This window comes from Squalius cephalus (genome assembly GCF_949319135.1).
Source record: "Squalius cephalus genome assembly, chromosome: 8".
Classification (NCBI taxonomy): Eukaryota; Metazoa; Chordata; class Actinopteri; order Cypriniformes; family Leuciscidae; genus Squalius; species Squalius cephalus.
This window is the reverse complement of record NC_137129.1, coordinates 35,810,575-35,838,551: the sequence shown is the minus strand read 5'-3', so window position 1 is coordinate 35,838,551 and position 27,977 is coordinate 35,810,575. Positions and strand designations below refer to the sequence as shown.

General features: G+C 40.4%; 1 protein-coding gene across 2 annotated transcripts; it reads right to left on the bottom strand.

Moving 5' to 3' along the window:
- Positions 1–26,433, bottom strand: cica (capicua transcriptional repressor a). Of its 2 annotated transcripts, XM_079878039.1 has the most exons (21): positions 26,287–26,433; positions 17,345–21,023; positions 15,089–15,220; positions 14,790–14,943; positions 13,068–13,167; positions 12,589–12,771; positions 11,583–11,715; positions 11,203–11,469; positions 10,603–10,700; positions 8,542–9,388; positions 7,368–7,507; positions 7,110–7,270; positions 5,864–6,051; positions 5,291–5,707; positions 4,755–4,927; positions 4,505–4,629; positions 3,585–3,736; positions 3,343–3,474; positions 3,125–3,250; positions 1,801–2,106; positions 1–1,096 (listed from the first exon to the last, which is right to left on the bottom strand). In XM_079878039.1, the coding sequence occupies exons 2-20, from the start codon at positions 20,850–20,852 to the stop codon at positions 1,835–1,837; spliced, it is 7,308 nt and encodes a 2,435-aa protein (XP_079734165.1). In that variant the 5' UTR covers positions 20,853–21,023; positions 26,287–26,433; the 3' UTR covers positions 1–1,096; positions 1,801–1,834. The 2 variants fall into 2 exon arrangements, with proteins under 2 accessions (XP_079734165.1, XP_079734164.1); XM_079878038.1 differs by having other exon boundaries at positions 2–2,106.
- Positions 26,434–27,977: the final 1,544 nt, after the last annotated feature.

The following is a 27,977-nucleotide window of genomic DNA, read 5'->3' as shown; positions in this document are numbered from 1 at the left end:
CCAGATTTTAGTTTGTTCAGTTTGGATTTCTCTCTCGAAACTCGCTTCTAAATTCAGAATTTTTTTTCCCACTCTCTTTTCAACATATATATCATTTTATTACAGCTTGTACAGTGAAAATCTATGGCACTAACAGGTCACTCGTCTACTTCAAAAAAATTCCCACCCACGTCCTATTGCACCAATGAAAGAAGAGGCAGAGTAAGAAAGAGGAGATCCTGAGAAATGCCGCCCCAGCGCTGGTCTCGGGTCAGCTTTCCCTTGCGTAATCCTGAATCGAAGTCCTCGCAGGCTACAAAGCTTGCTCTGACTCCAGACCAGTGCTTAAAGTGGCGCTTTCCATCAACACTTGAGTTAAAAGTCTTAAGGAGATGAAAAAATAAGGGCTTTCCTTACGGGGTTGCGGAAAGGGAGAATCGAACGCAATGGAACAAAGTCGTCTGTTAGTTTTTAAATATCTAAAAACAAATACTTTCCTGATTTAAATCATGGTCTAGGACCATATATTGTGCAAACACCTGATTGAAATATATAAAAAAGAAAGAAAGAAACGAGGAAAAGAACACAGAGAGAGCCTCGTGCCCACCCTCTGCCCCCCTCCCCAGCCATCACGGTTATATATATATATATATATATATATATACAGTGTACGGGGAAAAGCCTAAGTCGGCGGCCAGAGAAGAGGAGCTTCAGCTAAGAGGCTAAAACACAGTCTTTTTTTTTGTCGTTTTCAACGTAATTGCTCCAACACTTAGATAGCTGGATTAGTCCATGCTGAAAATATTACTATAGTAAGAAGAAGAGAGGCGCAAGCTAATACAAAAAAAGATATCAGTCAGTTCCACCGTTACGTCACAACAACAAAACGACAAAGCATATCTACACGTTGATTCAAAGAGGGGTAGTGTCTCTATTCATTTTCGTCTTCTTTTGTATGATTCTTCCGAGGCTAGGAACTTAGGACAATGTTTTCCTCTCTTGCTGTGAGTGTGCTGTGTTGTTGTTGTTGTTGTTGTTATGCGATTGTGGCGGTCGCTGTAGCCTCTGTTTTCTGCTCCGCTGGTCTACGTGATTACGAGTCTTGAGTTTGTTGCTTCTGGGACAAAAAAAAAAAAAACCTGTTGTGAATTTACAGCCCGTGCTGAAGAACAGTAACAGCCGATGCATGTACCCCGCCACGGGGTGTAACATTTGCACGAAGACCTTTTTCCTCCCCGGCTATTGCTTTCCTCGGTATCTCGGTCTCTAAAAACGAAAGTGCAAGCGCATTTGTCCCCCCCACCCCAACCACCCCCCACCCCATCCCCATTTTGAATTGAAAGTTACCGGTACCTCAGTCTAATTTCTCTTCTAAAACATTCAGTCCATTCGATAAAAATCTGTGCTAGCCCCATGCGGGGTCTTTACTGAGCATGTGCAGACAGGCTGGTTTGGTGCTGCCTGTGGTGCAGCATCGAAGGGCTCTAAAATTCTGACAGGAAGTGATGCCCGCCCTAATGCAGAGGTGGACCAATGACTGCCCCCGACACCAGTGGCATATGCAAATGAGTGCGACCACATGCGCTATTTGTGATAGTTCCTTGTGCAAGTCATTAATGTGTGAAAGTGATATTGTTATGTAATTGCATAACGTGTGTGAACATGTGCGTGTTTGCGTGTGTAACTGTGCAGAACAACAGAACATCAACGAAGTGAACGCAATGGCAACGAAATCAGTTTGATTAGAAATGAAGCAAAATCCACATAAGTGCTGTACTGTCAGCGGAAATGGTTTTACACATTTCTACAATCCATCCCTACATTCATCTTTCATCCTTCCGTTCTCAGTCGTTCTTCATCTCGATTCCTGCGGATCGCCCGCGTCTTTCTTTGGCTCTTCCGTGGCCCTGCTCCTCTCTTCTGGCTCGGAATTCTCCCTGGGCGCCGGATTGGATGGTCCAGATGTAGAGGCGAAGTCAGAGCCGGCGAGAGCCACGCCTCCCACAATTTCAGAACTGCCGGCGGTCTGCATGATCTTCTGCCTTACCTCGCGAATCTTCAGCTGCAGGCACAGCTTGTTGGGAAACGTGTCAGAGTAGCGAGCTTGGAAGGCAGCTGTGGCTTGCGCTGTAACAGAAAAATGAAATATGCATGCTAAGTTCCACCTTCCCAATGATGGCTGAGGAATTTTTTCAGTTGTTGTAATGTTAGCATCAAAAAAACTAAAAACTGCTGCATTTGACACAACAAATCAGATATCTGTGAAATAGTCTAGAGAAATAGTCAAAACTGAAATGTAAATCATTTGTTCATAACATTAGAATTATAAATGTACACAATCATTTTTATTGAGTGGTTATTTTTCTACAAGCTATGCTTTTGAAAGAAGTCTCTTATGCTCACCAAGGCTACATTTATTATTTGATTAAAAAATATAGTAAAAACCAGGGCTGGGCATTGACACAAATTCCTCTATTTGATTTCGATTCACCAATTTGCCAATTTCCTCAAGGAAAAAATATCACTCAACTAATGGTGTAAACCAGTGGTCTCAAACTCAATTCCTGGAGGGCCACAGCTCTGCACAGTTTAGCTCCAACCAGCTCCAACTCACACCTGCAAGGAAGTTTCTAGTAATCCTGAAGTCCTTGATTAGCTGGATCAGGTGTGTTTGATTAGGTTGGAGCAAAACTGTGCAGAGCTGTGGCCCTCCAGGAATTGAGTTTGAGATCACTGGTGTAAACTATACAGGGAACCCCAGTTGGTACATTACTATAATATTAAAATTAACAGATTTTTATGCTACTTACATTTAAATTACATATAAAGAAGGTTTAATAATGATATTATATAATAGGCCTAAATGTATGATAAATATATGCAATATAGTGCATGCATTTAGCAAAATGCTCTAAAGTTGACTAATGCGTTTATGGACATTGAATGGCTTTTCTGAGGTAAATATAACATTACGTGACAATTATTTACAAGCTCTTTTATTGACGTCTTTCCGTGGTTGAAACACTTTGATTGAGAGATTACATGAGACATGATACGGATTTTGCTAAGCTGTACTGTATCTCTCAACGTACCTTCTGATGTTCATTCATGTTTATTATACTGGGAGATGTTAACTCGATGTTACCTGAGGGGAAGAAGCCGTGCTCCTGGAAGAGTTGCATGACGAGTGCACGCCGCTGGTCCAGCATCCGACGCAGAGAGGAGGGCGGCACGCGGTCCAACTCCTCCAAAATGTGCTCCGTCTCTCCAACTGATAAACACAGAAGACAAGAAAACGTATATAAATAAATATCATTATGTATGGGTTAATGAGAGTGAGTTTATACATAAAAATGAGCCCACCAGCCCTATCGAAGGTGAAGATGTCCCCTTCACACTTGGCAGCACTCTTGGGTGTGTTGGGCTCTGAGCTGCAGCTGGACAGGCGACGACTCTTCCTCCTTGGTGAGCTGGGGTCGTCGGCGGAGTCTAGATCTAGGGAAGGGAAGAAAAGAAAGAAAGAGAAGATCAAAATCACACAAAAAAGCAAAAGTGAGGAAAACAGTACAACAAAAATTCTCATTATATTTATCATTTGCTCTCACCTGTGGAGTTCCTCCTCTTCTTGCGGTAGCTGCCCAGTATGGCTCTAGGGGAAGTTGCAAGACTCTGTAGATTGGGAGAGGGCAGCACCTCTTCAGGCTTGAACTCCGGCAGCTCTTTAAGACGCTCTTCAAAAGTGGAGCCAAACAGCGTCCTGAGAAAGAGCCAATATAGTTTTTAGAAAATTAAATATAATGATGAATCTGACATATCAGCAGAGAAATAATGTACATCACATATACAGTAGTTCTTCAATGAGGTGAGCAGAAATGCAGGGACATGACTACCAATGAATAAGGGTTTTTTGATACATAAGCGCAAACAAATGTGTCACAATGCATAGGCTTAAACGGTCTACAACAGTCAGTTTTCCCTTCCAGGTCAAATATTGTCATGGCTGAGCAGACATTTGAAGAGAATCTTGAAGTGAAGTTAGTAAACTCTCAATACGGCAATGGCACATATATTTTGAAGGTCTATTGAACCCTTGAGTATTAAGGTGAGTTAATGGTACATCTTCGGAACACAAATGAAGATCTTTTTGCTGAAATTTGAGAGCTTTCTGTCCCTCCATTGACAGCCACACAACTGACACTGACGCTTCAAAAAGTTTGTAAAGAGATCTTAAAACTAATCCATATGATTTGAGCTGTTTAGTCACGAAAAGAAAAATTGAGCTGTTTAGTTAAGAACGAAAGTCTTATGGGTTTAGAACGACATGAGGGCGTAACATGAGTAGACAAAGATTTTCATTTTTGGGTTAACTATCCCTTTAAGTCAAAGTCAAAATTACTAAAACTTAAACTAAAAATAACTAACATAAAAGGCCATTTAACATATTAATAAATACTATAATAGTATATAAATAATAAAACAACACTGCTAGTCTAGTCAACGTGTAATCTAGGGCAAAGCCACTCACTTGTCACCAGCATCAGCAGGGCTTTTCAGTGGAGGTGGGCGGAACTTGGCCTTTTTAGCTGAAGGAGTGTCAGTCTGCAAAGGCGGTGGCGGGGGGTCCAAAACAGAAGATTCCCTGCGCCCTGACTGAAAGAAAAAATAAAATTTGATCAATGGAGAACATGGTGATTCGATCTTGCACAGTGAAGTTTTGTATGAGAACTGTTTAAATTGATCAAAGTTGGATTGTACAGCTGAAAAAAGCATCTTACTTCTCGACTCTCGTCTTTGTTGTTGGTCTCAGCTTGAGTCTCTGTCTCCACTTCCATTGCTCTTGCTGTTTCAACTCTCTCTGTTTGAGACAGGCCCCCTCCCACATCTCTCGCATACTCTCGCTCCATTTTGCTCCCTTTCTTTCCGTCCTCCTTCCCTTCGCAATGCTGACCTGTTGAACATTTTGAATTTGACTTTGAGAGACTGCAAACCCATTCTGTATGAGACAAATGCTTGATCAATATTTAATAACAACTGCAGTTAAAGACGTCGAAATGGCCAAAATATACTTTTGAAGCATCTTTTGAATCAGCGAAAAATTCTTCAAAAGTCACTTTTGATAAATTGAATGTGCCCTTGCTGAATAAAAGTATAATTAAAAGTGTAGAAAAGTATTCAAAGTATTATTTGTTACAAAACTTTTGAATAAAATAGTCTCACAATATATTTTTAATCTACTGAAATTAATAGTATTTTGAACTTTGTTTAAAATGTTTTACTACTGTACGACTGAAGTTTATGAGGTTACTTTTACCTTTATGTTTGTGTGATGTACAGATGGGTTGCACCGATTCCTCCAAACCACTAGGTGGCGCCTGATGTCCATCCTTTGACACCACTAGGTCTCTCTGTTTCTCCATCTCTTTCCTAGATTCTGCTCCTCTCTCGTTTTCCATTTGCATGTTTACCTGAGACTGCAGCTGTGCATCTATCTGCGTGTGTGGTTGCGCAGCCACGGCTGAGGAGGTCTTCGCTTGAGGCGTTGAGGATGATGCCGGAACTGATGTGGAACTTGGTGTGCTTTGTGGCAAGGCTGTCACTGACACAACTCCTCCGGCTAAGCTGACGCTAGGGTAAATGGCGGTCACAAGTTGACGGGTGGCTGTCGAGGCTTGTGAAGGTTGTGACAATCCGTTTGGGGGTGGGCATTGAGCCAGGAGGGGTGGCTGACCTGTGGTAGAAATTTGATAATGTTTGTCATAGTCTTAAATATGTGTTGGTGGTTTAAAGAACTGTCAGCTACTATACATCGGTCCGAAGTCAAACTCCGACAGTTAATGTTATTCCTCATACCCCTTTATTGCGCCAGGGATCGTAACATTCTTACTTGCAACAATAGGCTGAACCAAGGCCTGACCAGCTGGGGCAATTGCAGTAAAGCCAAGAGTCGCCACTGGAGATTGCAAAAAAGATGGACCCACAGGTGACGGGGTCTGCTGGGAGGAAGAGACTGCAGGTGTAGAACCCAATGGCAAAGGAGTCGCAACTCCAGGAGTGGACTGGACATATGTGATCCTGAACAACAAAAGCACAGCAGAAAGTTAGGTTTTCTCAAGTGAGGCATATACCTGGATCTTTTTTTAACAATCCTGTCAAAGGAGCAAATGCCTTACCCTAACTACCCATAAAGTCAGAGGATGAACGACTTTTACACCATTTCTAAGTTTAGTTTATGTTTTGACAAACAAAAGCCCTTTAAATGCAGTCATTGTTTCTTCATGTCATATTGAAAAATGTTAGTTCATTTTACACAGACTGAACTGGCACATAATTTTAGTAAACGACAAATTGCAAGGGACATGATTATATATATATATTATATTATATTATATATATATATATATATATATATATATATATATATATATATATATACACACACACACATTTTTACTGCATTTTAATAGAGTAAATCATGCATTAAGAGCGTGCACACAGTGGTCTAACTTAAACTGAAAAGGCAACATCACAGTGAATGCACACTCTACGTGTGTTTTTGTTTGGTTTTTGCAAAGTGAGGGACATAGTGTACTTGATAATGTCAGATTGCACATCGTCAAAACAACAATTACAACATTATCGTAGATATTGTTGTGTGTGTGTATATATATATATATATATATATATATATTTATTTATATCGTACACCCCTAATTAAATATATTTAATAAGAAAAAAATTCAAATCAATTATAAAGACTAGAAGATTTTTTGCCTTCAAAAACACAGTTAAATCTTGCAATGTTATTTTTTTAACAGTGTGTTTTCATTCAAATCATTTAAATATTGTCACAGTATACGTCTTTTTTGTCTCATCTTCATTATCACTGCCGAAAATAAAACTTTGTCAACTAACACATTTGTCAGTAATTTTGGTATCGGGTACCCCTAACCCCAGCTCAAACCCTACCCTTTCTGAAACTTTATAGGATGTTGTCCCAGGACCAACAAGGATGTTGATCCAGGAACATGTCCTACTTGGCACAGTCACTAGAAGATTAGGTTAGGTTATGTTATGTTTCAGTACTCAGATGTCTGGCAGCAGTTTTAAAGAGACAGTGGGCGGTAGAGTACCTTGTAGGTGGTGGCGTCAAGAGCACCGTCTGAGGAGGGTTTGGCCCAGGGGCCATGACAGTCGCGGTTGGCATAGAGACAGGAAATGAGCTGCCGGTATGCACTGATCCACCAGGATGCACATTTGTTTGGACCACAGGCATTGGTGCAATCTGAATGATCTGAAAAGCAAAGAAGCGCATGAGTCCGACTAATCTATTGTTAGTACAGTAAATACTTCTTGTTCATGTAGCAGGGAAGTAACTCAAGGCAATCTACCTTACTTCCTGGTTGAGCCCCATTTTGAACAGGAAGGTGTGGGCCCACCAGGGAAATTGGCTGCGGAGGTGTAGATCCTGTTCCGACAGTTGCCATGGGAACAAGCATCTTGCTTTGCAAGACTGGAGACTGCGCTTGAACTGTGCAGACAGATGAAAAGGACTGATATAGTAGAGACCGAGAATAGATTTGATGAAGTGCCTAATTTCCCAAACACTGTGTGCATTATCCTGATCCCTCTAAGCTTGAGAAACCTCATGAAATCTCTCAAAATCATGAATAAAAACATGCTAAAGCTCACTCTGACTCCGATGTGGACACATCACATAATTAACAGGGTTCCCACGTGTTTTGAAATCAATTTCAGTGACTTCTTCATGAATGAGTCATTTGTGAACTGATTTATTGAAAAGAACCAATTCACTCACACATCAAATATTGGCCTTGGTTTACACAAAAAGCAAAATCTAGTCCAGCGATTCAAAACCTGAGGTTTTGTTTTGTTAAACCTTTAAAGCAGAAACATAAAAATATTAGGGTTTTTTTTATTTATTAAATTAAGCTAATTATTTTTTGTCATTGTTATGGAAAATAAGCATAATACAAGCTAAATGGAATTTATTACAGGTTGGATGTCAACAAAAACTTGATGGATTGATTGAAAACAGATATTTGTAATGTTATAAAATATTTCTATTACAAATAAATATTATTCTATTCACTTTCTATTCATCAAAGAATCCTGAAGAAAAGTGTCTCCGTTTCCACAATAAAAAAAAGCAGCACAACAGTTTTCAACATTGATGACAATAAGAAATGTTTCTCAAATCATCATATTAGAATGATTTCTGAAGGATCATGTGACACTGAAGTAACGATGCTGAAAATTCAGCTTTGCATCACAAGAATAAATTACATTTCAAATGATATTCAAATAGAAAACAATTATTTAAAATTACAACCCTAAACATTTAAACGGTAGTGTACACTAATCAAACCAATATATATATTTTCTAAACGAAGCAAAATTAAGTGAATAATTTGCATACATTTTAAGGTTTGATTAATTTTCATGAATTTTCCAGGCCTGAAAAACTCAAAACTGTGGGAACCCTGAATTGAACTTAAATCGCACTAGATTGCGCCACAACAATTTAACTGTCTCAAGTCTCACCTCCGCCTCCTGGGCTGACTCCTCCCACTGCTGGGACTGAAGCATATCTTATCCCTTGTCCCGCCCCCGAATGTACACCATTGGCCAGGGTCACATGGGTGGGTGTGGCACTAGGCAGGGCAAGGACGCTGGAGGTCTGCTGGGAGGAGGGACTGTTGGGATTGGCAGTTGCAGGCAGAGTTGGAAGGATGTACTGCACCTGTGTTACAGGTTTCCCGCCACTAGAGGGTGTAATAGAGGCAGTGGGGAGGAACTGGTGATGAAGTAGGGGAAGGGGTACTGCACTGTTACTAGGGGCTCCGTTGCATGGAGTAGGATGAGGTGGGGTGATGAGCTGAACAGTGGGTTGGTTTGGGAAGGCTCCTCCCAAGACTAGGCCAGTAACTAAGCCTCCTTGCCCATTAGGTTTGGGAGAAGAGGAGGAAAAGTACCCACCTCCTCCTGCTCCACCGGCACCTATCAGTAGCTTGGGCTTCCCGTCTGGAGGTAGGGTCCCATCGACTGGCTTGCTGGCGATGGGGATAGGGGTGCTAGTGATGGGTCGAACAACATTGGTCACTATGGTGGGGGCCATCCTTACAGTGCCGTGTGAATAGTACGTCCCCGCATCATGCAGCAAAGTGGTATTTATACTACTGACGGAGGCTGAATTAATTTGGAACGGAACATGCCCTCCTCCACCTCCTCCTTTCCCTTCTTTGGGCTCCCCATTATTTAGCTCTGCACCACCCATCCCTCTCTTTTTCTTCTTCTCCAGGTTCTCTTCACGCCCTTCTTCATCTTTGTTGCCAGTTGTGCCAGCCAGAGAGAATGCCAAAGAGGAACGGACTACTGGTTGGAAGGTGCGCTGAAAGGGAAATATAATTCGCTACATCAGACTACACTGATAATTTCATTCACATTCTGAATAAAAATTAGGTTTGTGCTGGATTTGACGTTGATGTTGTCTTGTAACTTTACGAGATGTGACAATTCAAATGTGGGGAGAGAATATGAGGATTTAAGTGAAAAACAACTTCAACTTCCTACACAAAGCTAATGTATGGCTTCAGAGGACTTGGAATTTACATTGACATTACATTTATGCATTTGGCAGACGCTTTTATGCAAAGCAAGATCAATAATAATTTTTATCAATTTGTGCGTTCCCTGGGAATTTAACCCATGACCGTGTCGTTTTTAGGGTCATGCTTTACTGTTTTATCTCTAGGAAGGCTCAAAGTGGAATGTCATATGGACTACTTTTAATGTACTTTTTGGATAAAATATGATCACTACATATTACTTATGTATGGAAAAGATGCATAAAAATATAATGAAAGGCAACATATCTCATTTTCATTTAGTTAACTTGATTTACTAAAATAACTACAACTAATACAAGTAAAACGAAAATGGAAAATATTCAAATAAAACAAATACTGTTAAAAACTATAATAGTATTTTATTGATAATAAAATAACACTGGTTTGGAATGACAAGAGGATTAGAACATTTTTGGGTGAACCATCCCTTAAGGCAAACAATTTGGTCAGTGAACCATCTAAGAGAAGGAACGACATCTGCTGCCCTGTGGATATATCCATTGGCGTGGAAAACCTCAAGAGTAAACCCTGAAGAAATAGTACTTACTTGCCAGACAAACAAAGATGCTGAAATAATCTGGTTTTATAAATAATAATTATTGAGAGCAAATATAATTTCTGTTGCTATGGTAATAAGGCTTAGCTAATTTAAAGCATATTCCTTAACAAGTGATCCATAGTCCTTTCACCAATGAAATATAAACATTAACTTTGTTCTAGACAACATATCACAGCTGAATAACATCAAGATTATATCTTATAAATTGCACAAATGTATAATGGGAAAGTGTCAGTAATTTTGAAAGAATAGAGATTGCACGTAGTACAGAATGTTTATTAATTTAAAAAATCCCCCCCAAAAAACTGCATGTATAACAATTAAACAGAATTTTTTTTTAAATAGTTTTAGTTGAACTATAACTGAAACACTGTGGGATTGTCATGCCAGCTACCCATGTGATGTATTTAGTGTTACCTTGCTGTCAGCCTCATCTGCATGGTCGTTTTCATCATCGCTGTCTGTCACTCTCTCTTTACACTTCAGGTCAATGGAGCCGTCTGCAAACGAGTCTTCTGCGAAAGAATCACACGTTAGCTGTGAGACCAGGCCTTGCACATCTCACACTCATGAGACAGAGAGCTGAGCAGTGAGGGGATTTTGCCTCTCCAAATTCAATGCATGATGTTCTGATGGCGGTGGTGCATCAGAGAGCACAGAGCTCGTGGGAGACACAGACTCAAGAATCAGTCAGGACTGACTAATAATGAGACAATGAGAACGGAACGCAAAGTGCTTGTAACATCAAAACAAAATAGCTGAAAGCATCATTTTCTGATGGTGGGTACATTCCACACGTAACAGCATTATCAGGGATTTTCAACAGATCCAACAAAATTTGGTTTATAAAATTAATATTTGACATTAAAACTCTGGACAGATCATTAGTTTTTCCTTTTCTGAAGAAACTATTAGTGGTGCTTGCATAAGCAAAACATGCCATAAAGATGCTACGGAGTTCTGCTGGGGAATTGCATGCTGTTATTAACAAGGATGTATATAATGCATGTACTTTACCTATAACATCATCATCCCCCTCTTCACAGATCACCATATGTTCTTCATCACTGGTCACATCCTCACTCGGCCGTTGAGGGTGAGCAGGGGATCTTTCCAGATCTGTCTCCTCCTCCCTCCTCTCCAGAGTGTGCACAGCGCTCTGGGAAAAGGCGCGGGGCCGTTGAAGCTGCCCGCCCGTTGATCCTCTGTGACCGTCAGATCGAGGGGAAGTCCAGCTAGGCCCCGCTCCTTTGTGGTCTGTCCCCTGAGATGTGGAATGGGCCTCTGGGGAGACAAAGAAGGTTAACTCTACATCAGTTGTGTTTCACACTACTGTGCACTCATAGTTTCACAAGACCAACAAACGCCCACGCATATAAACAAACACCCACACGGACCTGTGCTTTCAGACACGCTGCGCTCGCGAGCTTCTTTGGCCCCTGGAGTTCCCCGGCCCTCAGACAGGGACTTCCTCCTGTCCTTGTTACACCATTTCCAATCAGGGTGAGCCCGGAAATGAGCCTCCTTCACCTAAAAGAGAACAAGAGAAATACGAGTATGAAACTTTAGAGTTACAAATAATGCAACAGGCTGAGTAAATCAAGATTTCCAAAATGTTGGATCATGCACAATCTAATTTCTAATATTTTTACATGAATGTAATGTGCAACATTTTTTAACTTGATTAATTTCATAAATGTATCATTACTAAATAGCATTATTACATTATAAATGATTATACTATATATACACACATTACTGTTTTACTTTTTTATATTAGCGTTTGTGGTCAGTAAGTGGTCAGTTTCGTTTGAAACTTTCTATTCCTCAAAGTATCCTGAAAAACATGTATCATGGTTTCCACTAACATGTTAAGCAACACAACTTTTCAACATTGATAATAATGTTTGTTGAGCATCAGATCAGATGATTTTGGAAGAATCATGTGACACTGAAGGCTGGAGTAATGATGCTGAAAATTCAGCTTGGCCCACACAGGAATAAATTACATATGAAAACATATTAAAATAGAAAGTAATAATATTTCTCAATGTTACCGTTTACTGTATTGATGATCAAACAAATGCAGCCTCATTGAGCAAAAGAAAACAAAAGTGTAATGCTTCAAAAACATTAAAAAAATCGTTATCAAGTCAAACTTTTGAACGGTAGTGCATATTGGCATCAAACTGGTCATCGGCCATAGAGCTTTCCAAATATTTGCATCTACAGTACGTAATGTATATTGACTGCTGTAAAACTGTAATCGGTCTACCACTAATTCAAATGCAAAAACATGATTCAACTCCATGTTATAAATTTGTAAAAAAAAAAGATGAACAAAAAAAAACAGATCGGCATTACATTTTCCTCTTGTGTAATATTTCACGAGTCTGACTGTACCTGGAAGGCAAGATCATGATACTTCTGCTTCTCTTTGGGTCCCAACGCATACCACCACTCGCCCAGTATTTTACTGACAGTGCGGTTGTCCTGGTTGGGGTGCCGCTGATGAACCAGTGCACGGTGCCTCTTACTAAAGATCATAAAAGCGTTCATTGGCCGTCTGATGTGGTCCTTTTCCCTCTTTATGTAGGTTTGAGAGAGACAGAAAGAGAGGAGAAATTAGAAGCACAGACGATAATAAGGGAAATTAATGGTTACAAGTACAATGCTTAACAATTGTATCCTAAACCCCTTGACAAGTGTCTGGGGTTATTTCTCTGTCCTCACTAAAAGCGAGGTGGAGAGGTACTTCCAGTACTACTCAAAAAAAAAACAAAGCAACTCACAAAATTTCCGTATTGTATGTCACTGTTGTTGCCAACTAGGACAAAACCTCAGAATGAAGACACTAACAGGAATAGAAGACTGAAACTTACCTTCTTGTCAACATCTTTTGGGAGTGCACTGAGAGATTGTGAACGCCTTTTCACTGGGCTGATGGATGGAGCCAGGTCTTGAGCTACAACTGGAAAAAACCTGAAAAACATTTTAAAAAAGTGAGAATTAGATTTTTTTTTTTAAAATTAAGACAAAAAAAAAAAAGTGTGCAAAAAAGAATCAGATGTAATTTTGTCTCAAAATGCCTTATAGAGGTGATTATCATTTTTGTTTTTAGGAGTGGCCTTTCTAACGATGTAAATTGAGGGAATATATGGCCGTGGCCAAAAGTGTTGGCAGTAACATACATTTTGTGCTTCGTTGTTGTGGTGTTGATTCACATTGTTTCTAGATTGTTGTGCAGAGTCATCAAATACATTTTAAATCATTGCCAAAAGCTTCACTGGCCAAACAAAATGAACTTTATGACAAAAACCCAAATTTCACTGTTTTCAGTGAAAACACTAATCACATCTTCAGCACATGGGAAGTGTGATCAAGTACTAGTCAGGTGAATTCACTCTTTACACTGATTGGATTATAAGAGCAGACTGATTGCTATGAAAGGAGGGAAGAAGCGCTTCCTATCGTGTTCTTGTGTTAGCAATTGTTGCCTCCAAAGAAAGATGAGCAGCGATCAACACTTTGCATCAAAATGGCCTCACTTGTAAGGAAATTGCTGCAAAGAATATTGCACATAAAGTATCATTTACTGGATCAAGATCTTCAAGGAGAGAGGTTCAACTGCAGAAGGCTTCAGGACATCCCAGAGTGTCTAGCAAGCGCCAGGACCGTCTCCTCCTGAGGATTCATCTACGGAATCATGTCACTATCAGTGCAGAGCTTACTCCATACTAGCAGCAGGTGGGTGTGAAGAAAAGGAAAACACGAAGGATTGACTGAAATTCTGCAGCAAGTACAAGGATTGGACAGCTGAAGACTGGTGCAAAGGTATTTTCTATGAAGCTCGCTTACGACTGTTTGGGGAATTGTCTGGGGAAGAAGAGGTGAACGCTACCATGAGTCCTGTGTCGTGCCAACAGTGAAGCATCCTGAGAACATTCATGTGTGGGGTTGCTTTTCATCTAAAGTAGTGAACTCTCTCACAATTCTGCCCAAAACACTGCCATGAACAGAGAATGGTATCAAAACACCCTGAAAGAGGAACTTCTCCCAATTTGATGATAATCTGTGCATTTTCCAACATGATGGGGCACCATATCAAGAGATCATTGCATTGAAATTTTGTAACGCCATCAGGTAGGATTTGGGCCAGAAGCTGATATCCAGCATGCCAGTGCGAATTGCATAGGTTATGAAGAAGAAGGGTCAACACTGTAAATACTGATTCTTTGCATATATTGAATGTTTTTCCATTAAAAGCCTTTAAAACTAATGAAATGCTTATCATCATTTTCCAGTATACCATAGAAACGTGAAAAAATTATCTACAAATACTGAAGCAGCAAACTTTGCAAAACACAAAATTTATATCACTGCCAATACTTTTGGCTGCGGTTGATAGGTGTGGGCGATAAAGGCAGATTACATTAAAAAAATAAATAATAATAATAATAAATTGGTACATAATTATTATATCATAACATACATAACTTTATGGGGGAAAGATTTTTATTTGAAAAAAATAAAATCAAATAAATTTGTTTCGCCCACACCTATTAACACATTGCTCAAGAGATGAGATGAAAACGGATATTTACAGGTCGTCAGCATCACTCTCGGTCTCACTGTCGCCTCCTCTCTCCACGGGTGGGTCTTCAGCAGAAGGAGGGGGGCAAGATGGGGAACCTCTCTCTGGTGCTGCTGGATGGTCAACAAGTCCTTCAGTAACAAGGGCAACTCCACAGCGAGGCTCTGCAAGTTTATTCAGTTTCAAACTAAAATCAACTAAAAACATCAATGTATATTCTGAATGCGATTTTGTGAATATTCTATGCAGTCATACAAGAACATTTTGCAATGTCAAATTATAGTGTTCCATTTTGCTATCAAATGTTACCTTTGCTCTGATTTACAAGTGTTAGGCCATCTGCAGGCTGCGTGGACATTTTTGTTTGGCTGGTCTCCAGAAAAGGAACCAATGAATGCCACGCAAACACTGGCACAGAGCGGGGCTCCACGTTGGTCCAAACTAAATGCAGAAACAGACAAACCTTTAATATACACACATGATTGTTTTGGAAAACCTACAGCCTCTCTGTTCTCGTAAGAGGGAACTGTTGAAACAGCACCTCTCTGTGTCAGAATGAACTTGAATGAAAGCCATTCATATACATATGTCTGTGTATCAATGAATGGTGACACTAAGAATGTATGTAATATGTCCTAGGCATCTGTCATTCAGTGAAATGTATATCTCAAATTAAGTACTCATGAGTATCAGGGCGGCCCAATCACCCTCTAGCCGTGCATGTCTGGGCAAGTTCCTGTGTACCATTTCAGACATGCTGCAACTGTCTAAAGAAACACTGACCCTGAAAGCACAGGGCATTCTTCACTACACACACCCAAACACACCTGCTGCTGACCAGCATACCAAAGTTGATCTGAGCCCCCCTTATTTTTACAATTTGCCAGTCTAATAGGATATAGAAAGTGCCTTATGGTGTCCTCCATCTTACAAAACAGCATATTCTAGCCTGCACAATTGAATTCATCATTCAAACTCTTTCGTAAAATAAAATATAAACAAACTAGGCAGAAAATGAATATAGATAAGATCAAAGTAGAAAGAACATTGAAACTGACTTTGTTATCTTGGGAGATCTGAGCAAAGTGTGTGACATTTTGAGATCTTTTCTGAAAACCTAGAGACACGCGTGATAATCTTTTTCAGGAGAAACAATTAGGCAGAGAAAGAACTTTGACCGTGATAGACTTTTTTTCAGGATTTAGAAAGTTCAAAAGAACAGCATTTATTTGAAAAAGAAATCTTTTGTAACATTATACATATTTTTTACTTTTGATCAATTTAATGCATTGATCAGATGCATTGCTGGAAAAAAAAGTATTAAAGGGGTCATGAATTGAGAAATAAAAATTTCCTTGATCTTCTGACATATAAGAGGGCATTGTACTATAAAAATATCCTGTAAGTTTCAAAACTCAAAACTTCTTCATTAGTCCAAAAACAGCTTTTATTGAAACCAAGGTCAGAAAACAACTCGTTTCGGATTTTGTCACAATATTACATCATAGTGCGAGAAAAAATGTCTCTGCAAAAGATTAACACCTACTTTCATATCATTGTATATAATATATAACATAGCCCCGCCCACTGATTCGCACATGTCATGTAGTCGCAACAAAATGATAGAGATGCCTCTGAGGATTACAAGATGCTTGGCAGTGCCTTCCTTGTGATACTGACATTATGAAAGCGTGGGTGAACTTTTTAACGAAGTTCCAGTCAGATCGCATCAGTAAGACACTGTTTATTTGTTCGCGTCTGGATGAAACACGGCGCAGAGACTGTGCAGTGAGTTGTGCTGACAGAGTTAGGCTAAGTGATTTGGAAGAGAAAACTTCAGAATAATGTCACAGAGTTCATTCATGAAGTTCTGTAAACAACACACAATTCGAGCACATGCGCACTTTGGTCAGAGTGGTAATAATGCGATTAAGGTGTTTACATGCCATCAGTAAGACATAACAACACGTTTAATTTAGAACACGACACTGCAAACGACAATGTGTACGTTTTTCACTTAATCGAAAAGGATGAACTATGAATAGCCTATAGGAACGACAGTGCGATAAAAGATGGTACATTCACTCATAATTCCGTTTACACGAAACAAAGTCATCCTTTGTCAGTTATAACTGGTAACTCCAAGTACTTACTTATTTTAAAATGCAAAACTGTTGCCCAATCATAGCAGTGGGCGTTTACTTCCGAGTCTTGAATGTGGCACACCCATCAAAATGGAGTGATCGAAAGAGAGGGTCAAAAACAGGATAGAAAATAGCTTATTACTTCTAAATTATTATTATTTTCGAAGTAAAAATCTTGATAACATTAGAAGTGGACCTCAGAGAACATTATAAAAATAAAAAAAATGCAGTTCATGACCCCTTTAATTTATCAACAACAAAAAAAATATATATACATATTACACCTTATTTTACCCTAAACTTTTGAACAGTAGTGTTTAACCACAACTCTGTGGATGACTATGGTAATCAATAATAAGTAGTAATTATCAATAAAAATTAGTGTTCTAATTGTTTTTTATTTATCTTTCATGACTCTTACCAGTGCCAGGTCGTCCCATGATGATGTCTTTGCGAGGAGCAGGGTGAGGGGACTCGGCTGGCAAGATGAGGGGCAACAGGGCTGTGGGTGAAGGATGACAAGCCACAGGCTGAGGAAGAGCACCACCTGCATCTGCATGGCCACCTGATTTCCTCTCTTGCTCTTTACTTCCTGAGCCAGATATTGCCAGGACAGGTCCAGTGTTTGCATTAGAGGTGGACACATTTAAAGTGGAAGAGTTTGAATGGGTGGGATGTCCAGGAGCCACAGGTGTCAATGACTGAGAGGAGGTCACCAGGACTAAAGTGGGAGCGCCGTTAATGGGAACAGGGGCCTGGAGACCCACAGCATGGTGAGGAGGCTGGCTGTGCTCCCTAGAGCGTGAGTTTCCTCTACGGCTCAGGGGACTATCACTGAATTTTGCCAACGGCACATCTGGGTTACGAACAATGACAGGCGAATCGCGTAGGGGAACGATACGACGTGGATCTTGAGGCAGGGGTGAGGGTGGTGTGGGAGAAACCAGCATTGGGGGAGGAGTGGAGGCAGCAGAGGATGAGGGTCGACTTGTGTTGTTCCTCTGTCGAGGGAATGACAGAGAAGAGGGGGTGGTAGGCTGGCTTTGGGGGGAAAGAACCCTGAATGCTGCTGCGTTGAGGCTGAGGCTGGGGTCATTGAGTTGGGGATCAGATTTCGCATAGTCTGATGCACTGGGTAGCGGAGGGTGTGGGGCATCCAACTTGCGTTTACTAGGGCTCATGGGCACAGTAAACGTGAGGTTGGTCTGAAAAGTGGGCACAATGCCAGAGATGTGGCGCTCACGTTCTGTGCCGGGAGTGCCCGGGATCTTTGTGCCACTGAGGTGGCGAGGGCGGCGAGGGGTCAGAGGTGAGGGTGCTGTGATGGGGCTAAAATTAGCTGGGCGGAAGCCAAATAGTGTGGGCGAGGGGGAAGGTGCAGGGGAGAATGGTGACTGATTGGATACGGGTGAGAATGAGGGCGTGCATGAGCGAGAGCTGCCAAGTGAGACCAGCATATTTGCAGCCTCGCACTCATCAAAGTCAAAGCGGGATAGTTCACGTGGCAGTTCTTGCGGCATGAGAGAGGTCATCACCAGACGTGGTCGAGAGTCCCCGCCACGACTGCTTGCTTCACTGCTGTCTCTTGAGTTGTCGTCCCAGTCATACTCGCTGCTGGTGCGTCCACCTAACCGAAGGTCAGGTGTGAGAGTGCCCGTGCTACTGGCGCCACTTCTTTCTCGGCCCACCCCGCCTCCGGCTTCCATCTCCTTGGTGCGCATCGAGAGATGCCGTGAGCAGTAGCCGCGGCGCTGTGACTCCTTTGAGCAGCCTTCACGTGAACACAGTCTGCGCCACTGCTTGCCGTTGAACTTCTTGCGGATGCCTGTAGGGGTGCATACCACATCCCCCTTCTTGTACTTCTGTTGAGCGGCGGTGAGGGGTGTGCGGGAACGTGTCGAGGAGCACGAGGATCCAGAGCCGCCCCCTGATGCACCATGCGAGTTGGAGCTAGGGGTCTTGTCCAGGGAGCCTCGAGAAGAGCTTGGAGGCAACGGAGGCAGCTGGGGTGTGGAGGAGATGACTGCAGCACCTGTGGCTGAATCTAGGCCCAGGAGCATAGGGGGGTGATTTGGGTGAGGAGCAAGGGGCAGATGGGGTGCAATTGGGGTGCTAAGCCCTCTCCCGGGGCTGAGGTAGTTTGGTTTAGAAAGAATGTGCCGATGCTGAGAAGAAACACCAAGAGCTTTGCTACCCATGGCTGCAGTGATGCCGCCATCCCTTAGCTGACTGAGACGGCTGACCTCCATGTCCTCCTCTGGGGTGGATGGATGAAGAGGATGATGCTTGTGCCTCTCCCTTTCTCGATCTTGTTCCCTTTCTCTCTCTAAGTGCATATGCAGGTCTCTCTCCTGATCCTTCTCTCTGTGATGATCATAGTCTCTGTTTGGGGCTACACTGAATACAGACGTGATGGCAGTGTTAATGGCAGAAGACGAAGAATGGGATGAGGTGAAAGGTACAGTGACAGGGTGCAATAAACTCTGAACTTTAAACGCTGTCAGTCGAAACACCTCCATGTCCTCTCTTTCCTCCCATTCTCGTTCTCTTACCCTCCTACCATCAATCCCTGGCTCTGCTGGCTGGGGTGGCTCTAGGTCCCAAGGAGGAACCAGGAGGCGAAGATTTTGTCGTGATACCCAAACGGCCTGAGCACTGATGGCCCTTCCATCATCCTCTACACCTCTCCTCTCCTTTCTCTCATCAGATAGTTCCTCCCGTAGTTGGACACGGTATGGGAAAGAAACAGCTGGATGTTGATCTACTTGAGTGATTATACCTTCTCTGTACCACTGTTGGGCTCCCTCGCTGCCCTCATCACCAGCTTTAAAGGGGACGCAAACTTGTGTACCTATAGCCACCGGGGCAACACCAGGAGGTGACGCATCTAGAATGAGGTCAACAGAATCAGTAGCCACTCGAAAAGGGTACTTGCATATGGTCTTTTCTCCATTTAGCTGCACCTCCACACTCCCATGAGTCTCACTAACTCTCCGTACGACACCAGTGCGAAACACTCCTGACATACCCCGACCCCGATCGTGAGGCCAGCCTTCCCCTAATCTGGGACCCTGTCGGGCCAGAACTCTCTGATTCTTAAGACCTTTAGCGAGGACTCCGGCTAACCCAGATGACAGGCTCTCCTGTGAGGGTGTTGTGCTATGTGCTTGTGGCTTTTGAGAGTTGGAGTGAGAATCACATCCTGAAGCTGTTACTTCTAGTTCGGCCGAGTGTTCGCTGGCGGTATCGGTTGAAGAGCAACGCTGTGGGCTGGATACACTTGTCCCATCCTTCTCTCCGCACTCACCTGTAGTTCTTCCAGTAGGCCCCATTATGTTGTTGTGTCCATACTCAGGGATGCTGTCCACAGCCTGCTGGCTTTGACTGTGTGGGTCTGTGTGTGCAGCAGAGGCAGCTGGGACCTGGTTAGCACCAGTACTATTGTGAGAGCTGCTGCTGCTCTGTGGGGGTGTGCTGGGAGTGTTGGCATTGCCATGGTTTCCGGCACAGTGCTCCGAAGTGTACTTCTTCTTGGGCACGCGGGCCTTAAAAGTGGCCGTCTTGCGATTAGATGAAGGGTTGGGGCTATTGCTGGCACTGGTCGTGCTACTGTTGCTGTCACTCTGTGTTCCACCAGACTTGGAGTTCCCGGGGGGGTCATCCGTCTTCCCGAAATCCACTGCTATATTGAGGACCCCATCACTGTGGATCCCCTCCTTTTCTGGAGACCCACTTCTTCTCAGAGGCCCCTCCTGTGATGAGTCAGAATTTGAGGAGATATGTCTCTTGGGAGAGGTAGTTGAAATTTGGGGTATTTCCTCAGTTTCTCTCTTCTCTTCCTGTGGGCTACTATCCACCATCCTCCTCTTAACTCCCTTGGCACGAGTGGAGGGGGGCGACCGCCTTTCTTGCTTTTTAATGGGCTTCATCTTTTTTTGCTCAAAGAGAGTCTCTAATCCTCCTGATTTCCTGCAAGTCCCAGCCTATCGATATCTTCCACTCTGTTTCCTTCTTGCATCCCGCCCCTTCTCTGTCTTTTTCTTCTGTTCTTGTATAAGCCTCTTCCTGTTTGCGATATCCTTTCCTTCTTTAATTAAACCCTGTAATAAAACACAGCACATGAGATGGATCAGTTTATTATTCAGACTTGCAATCCCCATATAGAGAATAGGGAGTATAGAATACAGCATAATTAAAAAACAAGTTAGTGCAAGGAGATAATGTTTTAATTTTAGTGCCTAATCTAACATCATAAGAGTGATATTATATACCATAGCCTTACAACGTGGATATAACACGACTTAATACTAAAAACTTTGACAAAGACGGAATACAAAGAAAAATGCTTGCCCAGACAAGTCACACACACTTTGGTTTTTTGGCTGGATCGGAGGAGGCGGGGGAATTCCTTGTTCAGTGGTATTTCTGTGACTCTAAGGCTCTCTCTCTCTCTGTCTCTCTCTCTCACTCGCTCTTTCAAATGACCTTTTTACATTCGTTACAAAGGCAATCCACCCCTACAGTCCTCACTTCCTGTCACAGCACTACAACATCTCAATGTACAATACCATCCTTACACATTACTACGTACTTACACATTCTTTCCTCCTACCGCACAACACATTTTCTTCACCATCCAAACTTACAGAAAGGATTGTGTTTAAAACCCAATTGAGATATTTTATCAACATTAAGGTTTGAATTTACATATTTAGACACTTGGATGGAGCTACAACCCAGTTTAAATACAGATTACAAATAATCCAGTGTAGTCAAATGAGAATTAATTGAAGCTTTGAATATCTCAAAAACTGCATGCAGGGTTTATGACTATAAAATATGACTGACTGCTGGTTTTCATTAAATTAAGGATGTGTATCTAATTTATATTATGGTTAAAGGTTAGGACATGAATGACCTCTTTTGATGAACCAATGCATGCTCGAATTGACGAAGATGTAACAGATCATTACAGGTCCGCAGTGCAAAACTGTCCCATTCTTTTGAGCAGAACCCACAGTAACCACACTGCCATTTGCACTGTAAGACAAGTTTGCAGGCAATATGCAAATCTGATATGCAGTATATTACCTTCAGTAAGAAAATTATATCATAAAACGCTTTACTAAGACCTGTTAAGACTTATATTGCCTGGGCATGTAGATGAGTAGGCTATAGTTTTTGGGTCACTAAACTATTCCAATGCAAGATAACACAAAGTGTAAATAATGAAAGATTCTATTTAAAGGTGCACTCAGTTTTTGTCTCAATAGTACCATTGACTGGATTGGGTTTTACACTGACAATATTTATTTATTTATTTGCTTATTTATTTATTTCTAATCAACTCATTAGAGGTCTTCTAGGGTCCTCAGATCTGTACCTGACTGATACGTCCCGAATCCAACATGCATAAATTAGTTTTTAAAAAATTAAAAACGACCCGAGACCCAAGCCATGTTGCCAGACAATGTAGCCCATAATTTGTCAAAATGTGGTAGAATATGTTTTCAGTGGAGGAAAAACATCAAAATACAGTTATGGTCTAATTTTCATTAGTTTGATTTAGTTGCTTAGTTTGACATCAACTGCATTTAGATGGTTTTCTGTAATCGATATCTGGCAACAGTACATACATTTTCTGCTTGGGCAAGCAATTCCAAGTAGATAAGCCGCTCACAAGCTTTATGTTGCACCTCAAATAACAAGGACGTTTATATTATTGTTAATATTAAAAAGTAGGGCTGCAGGATATATATATCATTTTATCATCGATACCACAATGTTTGCATCCGCGATGTGAAGATAATGGATCGTAGTTGATCTGTGATCCGTACGGGCCAGCTGCCCCCCGGTTTGTAATGCATGTGATTCGCGGATTAATTATTTTTTAATATATACAGTGAAGACTATGCACTATGTTATTTTACATTTGATTATTCAATTTCTGTATCTGAATACTGATTTAGGCCTACCTGAAAAACAAAGCACTGCTTATTTGTATCTTTGCTCTATTGTTTTTATCTATCCTTGAAATTCGTACATTATTTTTCTATGCAGATGCACTACCCTACAAAATCACCCCAATCAACCTAGAATTGTTAAATCTTTAAAAATAGAGCTATTCAAATCATCTGGTGAAATTGTTTTCATATCGCAATATATATTGCAAAAATTCGAAATATCACAATGTCAGTTTTTTCTAATATCGTGCAGCCCTATTAATAAACAAATCCCTGCACTCATTCTCTCTAATTGGAATCGAAAATGTAAGACTGATCACTTCTTGGTTAACTGCAAGTTGGTCCAACTAGTTCTTAAGACACAGTCTTAACATAGTGGCTAAGCTTATGCAGCTGGCCCCAGGTCTTGGGTTGGACCTCGGGTTTTGGATCAAAATGGAAACCTCTACAACTCATCCTTAGGGTATGTTTACACGACAACAATGTACTTAAGACAGAAACATTTTTCCTTTGCGTTTTTCGAGTACAGACCACAACATTGTAGTAAAATAAGCTTGCACAATTGACATATGAACGCGCCCAGGGACAACGGAAAGGACATACGGAGAGCAGCAGCTTTCGTTTCTGCTCTGATAGCCGCAAGACCATGTCGAACGCTGTGAGTGTGTTAGAAATCATGAATGGTGAGAGAACATTGTGCTTGGTACGTTTTTCGTCTTCAACCCAGACTTGGGTCTCCAGCCAATAAAGTTTAAATCCTGTCTGGCTAGCGCATCTTAATACCAGGTGTAAACAAGGCCATAGACTGAATACGCAATACGCATGCTCATGAAGTCACTGTTTTAAAAAAATTCACGTTTTTGTAGTTTACATGAAGACGATCACGGTTTTCAAAAACTTGCACTTTTAAACCTGTTTTCAAAAGTTCACGATTTAAGGCCCCCAAAATGGCGTTTTTGTGTAAATGAACAGCCAAAACACATAAAAAGTTTGGGGTCAGTTTTGCAGTTTTCAAACATTTACATTTTATAGGCTAATTGGTTAACAAACAAAACCCAAAAGTGCCTGTATTCCATCTGATCACTGTGATCAGTCATCATGACGTTACTAAACACACAAGCCCACTGTGGAGTCGGCCTGGTGTTGGTGTTGACATCGCCGACAAGCCCGCACTTACAGCCAATCAAGAGCAACAGAAGGCAGACGTGATGATTCACGAGTGACAGGTTTTTAGCGCGATAAGGGATCCAATTTTGAACTTGTAGGTGTATATTCAAGTGACCTCTATGCCAATGTGGCAAAAATCTAAGTTGTAGCTACAGTAAAGCGTGGGAGTGTGACCCAACTCTCAAAACGTGGAATACACTTGTGGTGGTATATGACTCAAAGGCTCTTTGTAAATATAACTGTAACTCTGAGAGCACAGTTGAATGACTTAATTGAAATTGAATATGGCACTACTCTTGTCCATCATCATGTGCACACTGGCCTGACTAGGACATCTGCGACTTTTAAACCGTTCAGACTGCACTCTGGTATACTCGTCCCCGACGGCTGCTGTAAGAGGTTTGAATCAACAATTAATCAGTTTTGACTGCAAAGTTCTGTGTTATGTTCTACAACGTGTACTTCAAGAAAGATGTACTGTAGTTTATTTTGAAGTTAAAGCACATTATTATTATTATCATCCATACAAATGACATATTTTCAGCTTTTATGGAGTGCGAGGGTTTCTTAACATTTTTTGTTTAATTCTTAAATTTATTCTATTTGCCATGTTTTGATCCGTTTTCCTGCTGTATTATTCTCCTGGCAGAGAAATTCATTCATTTTTATCATTTTATTTTGTCATCATTATTTAGTTTTAAGGAGGTAAATGGTCTTTATAAACCTTGGTTGTGATGACAATAGAATTCCATCACATTAATTTGGCAGTGAATGTTTTGGGTGGGTTTTGGAGAGTTTTTGGGCTGGAAATCATTGACCCAATCTGGCAACACTGGTGCCGACCCGCTTCATGTAGGGGATCTCATGTATAACTTTAATGATTTTGTAAATCAAACAGTATATCATGGCACTAGCAACACCATGGTGTTTGATTTAAAGGGATAGTTCATTTACTCACCCTCAAGTTGTTCCAAACCTGTATGAGTTTCTTTCTTCTGTTGAACACAAAATAAGCCTAATATATTTTAAGGATGTTGATAACCAAACAGTTGACGGTAGCCATTGACTTCCATGGTAGGGAAAAAAAATACTATGGAACTGTCCGGTTACATTCTTTAAAATATCTTATTTCGTGTTCAACAGAAGAAAGAAACTCATACAGATTTGGAACAACTTGAGGGTGAGTAAATTATGACAAAATGTTCATTTTGAGGAGACCTATCCCTTTTTACACTGGTCAAATATATACCCTGAATGCTATAAAATCATTTTATGAAACATCTGAGATACATAAATTAATTAAATGTAAATAAATATTTCTCAAAAGTTATGTGTAGAACTTTTAGAATTGGCAAAAAAATAAAGTTCATTTGCAGTGCACTAAACTTGGTCGGTTTGGTCACTGCACTCACTGACCCTTCAAATAATTTTAATGACTAGCCAAATGCACAATAATAAATGTTCCCATGCAACAGCAATGAGTCCAAGTAAACACAAATGCCCTGAAACAAAGTAAAAGCCCTGTTTCCCATCAACAGTGGTGCTGCTGTCGTCGACTTGCGAAAGTTTTGCTGAGTAGTACACCGCCGTATCTGTGTCAAGCGCTTTTATTGGTCGTAGTGCCCTACTCTACGCTTACAACCACCTACGACACTGTCGAGTGGTGTAGGCCTTCTCCATAACACAAGGCCGCAGAGCAGTTTCCCGTCTCCCTCAGGCTTCTGAATCGAGGGCGGCGGTGGCCATAATATTAAATATAAGAAGAAGAAAAAACAATCTTTCTCATATACGTGTGCCTATAGGCTATAAATATGAAAACATCCGAAATAAATTGACTGAATGCAACTGAAAATGTTAATGTAATATAGTCAAGTTTAAATAACAAATCAATCGCCTTATCTTTATGTAAAGAACTATGGATATAAGAAGTGACAGTCCCTGAAAGGTAAACGAATACACAAAAGCAGTTTGTTGAAGCTGTAACTGTAGTGTCACAACAAATATTTTCAGGAAAAAAAGTTTTTAGGCTGACTGTGCACCTCCACCCCTCCCTTTCAATGTGTGTGTGTGTGTGTATGTTAAAATGCTTACTCCGCCATTTTATACAATCCACTAAGAAAAAAATAAACTGACAGCGAAACATTGTAGATAGATCCGCGACGTAAAGGCAAAACACAGCATTAAATATATAGGCAGATCACTGCAGTACTGCAGATGAAAGGTTTCAACTCACCCCGTGAATATTTACAGTGCCGTCGAAATGGTGTCGATGCGAGAACCAAGCCTATAAAACCATGGAATCCCCGAGAAAGGGTTTGCAAAGAATGTTTTTCTTCCGCAAATGAGAAAAAGTCCAGCCGTTGAGGATCCAGGGTACTCTACAGTCGCAAAATGGTGAATGAAGCACTAAGCCTTGACAACCAGCGCCATCAGCCAATCGGCGTTCACAAAAGGGTACAGTAGCCTGTCGGTATTAGGGTAGCCTTGATGAGGGCGGAGTCATCTGTCAAAGTCCCGTTGATCGACAGGTCGTTCGGGCCAATCGCGTTATGGGAAAACAAGAAACAGCTGGTCGATCCTGAAATTGTATCAACCAATGGAAATTGGCTGGGGGGCGGGGCAACTAAAGCTAGTAGGTGGGCGAACCTAGAATATTAACAATTTGCAATTTCAAAATACTTCAATATAATAATCAATTGGACTAAAACATCATAGCACATAATATTAAATAAATAAATAATTTCAAATAAAACAAAATCACTTTCATGGACGTTTACCTGGACGCTTGTGGAATGACCTGACCAACTCAACCCGAGCAACCTTTTCCAGAAACGGCTAACAAAAACGCAACCTTTTCGTCAACACTTGGCCCATTACAACTAACCCATACTATTCTAAATCTATTCCTATTCTATCTATCTATTTGTTATTATTGTTATTATTATTTAATAATATTATATTATTTAATTTATTTATTATTTATAATTATTTATTATTATGTATTTACTATATTATATATTAATATAATATTATTTATTTATTTTAAACATGCTACATGTACTGTGCTAGACTAATTGGGACTAGTCACAGCACTTTCATATTGTTGCCATGTATAGTTTCATCTAACCAACAACTAGCCTAGAATATTGACTGTAATTTTTTTTTCAAGTTACTAGCCACTCAGCATTTTCACTGGCCACAATATATATATATATATATATATATATATATATATATATATATATATATATATATATATATATATATATATATATATAGTGAGGATTCATCCTAATGCATAACACAGGTGTTGTTGTTATTTTCCTATTTTATTTTTATCTCCTAAGTTTTTATATTAAAAGCACAAACTTAGACTTGAAAATGATTTTTTTTTGCTTCTGTTTATTATTTATTTACATAATGTCATCCTCGTTGGAAAATCCCACTTAAACTAGTAGCTGTTTTTTTAAGTGGGATTTTCCAACAGGGTTGACATTATGTAAATAAAAACAGGAAGGAAAGTAATTTCCTAGTTTGAGTATGTTTCAGCTATTTTAGCATTACTATATACATATATATATATACTTTAATATATACTAAAAATAAAAAAGTACATATATATATAAATAAAATATAAGTATATGTATATATATATATTATATATATTCATATTTTATTTTATATATATATATATATATACTTATATTTTATTTATATATATATATAAATACTTTTTTATTTAATATATATATTTTAAGTATATATATTCTTATTTTATATAAATATTGTATATATATATATATATATACTTTTTTTTTTAATAAACAGACACAACAACTTCAACAACTCCCGTTTCATTTTATACTTTCTATACCTTCATGAATCCAGCCAATTGCAGAGCTCGTCAGCCAGTGTCTTGAGCCC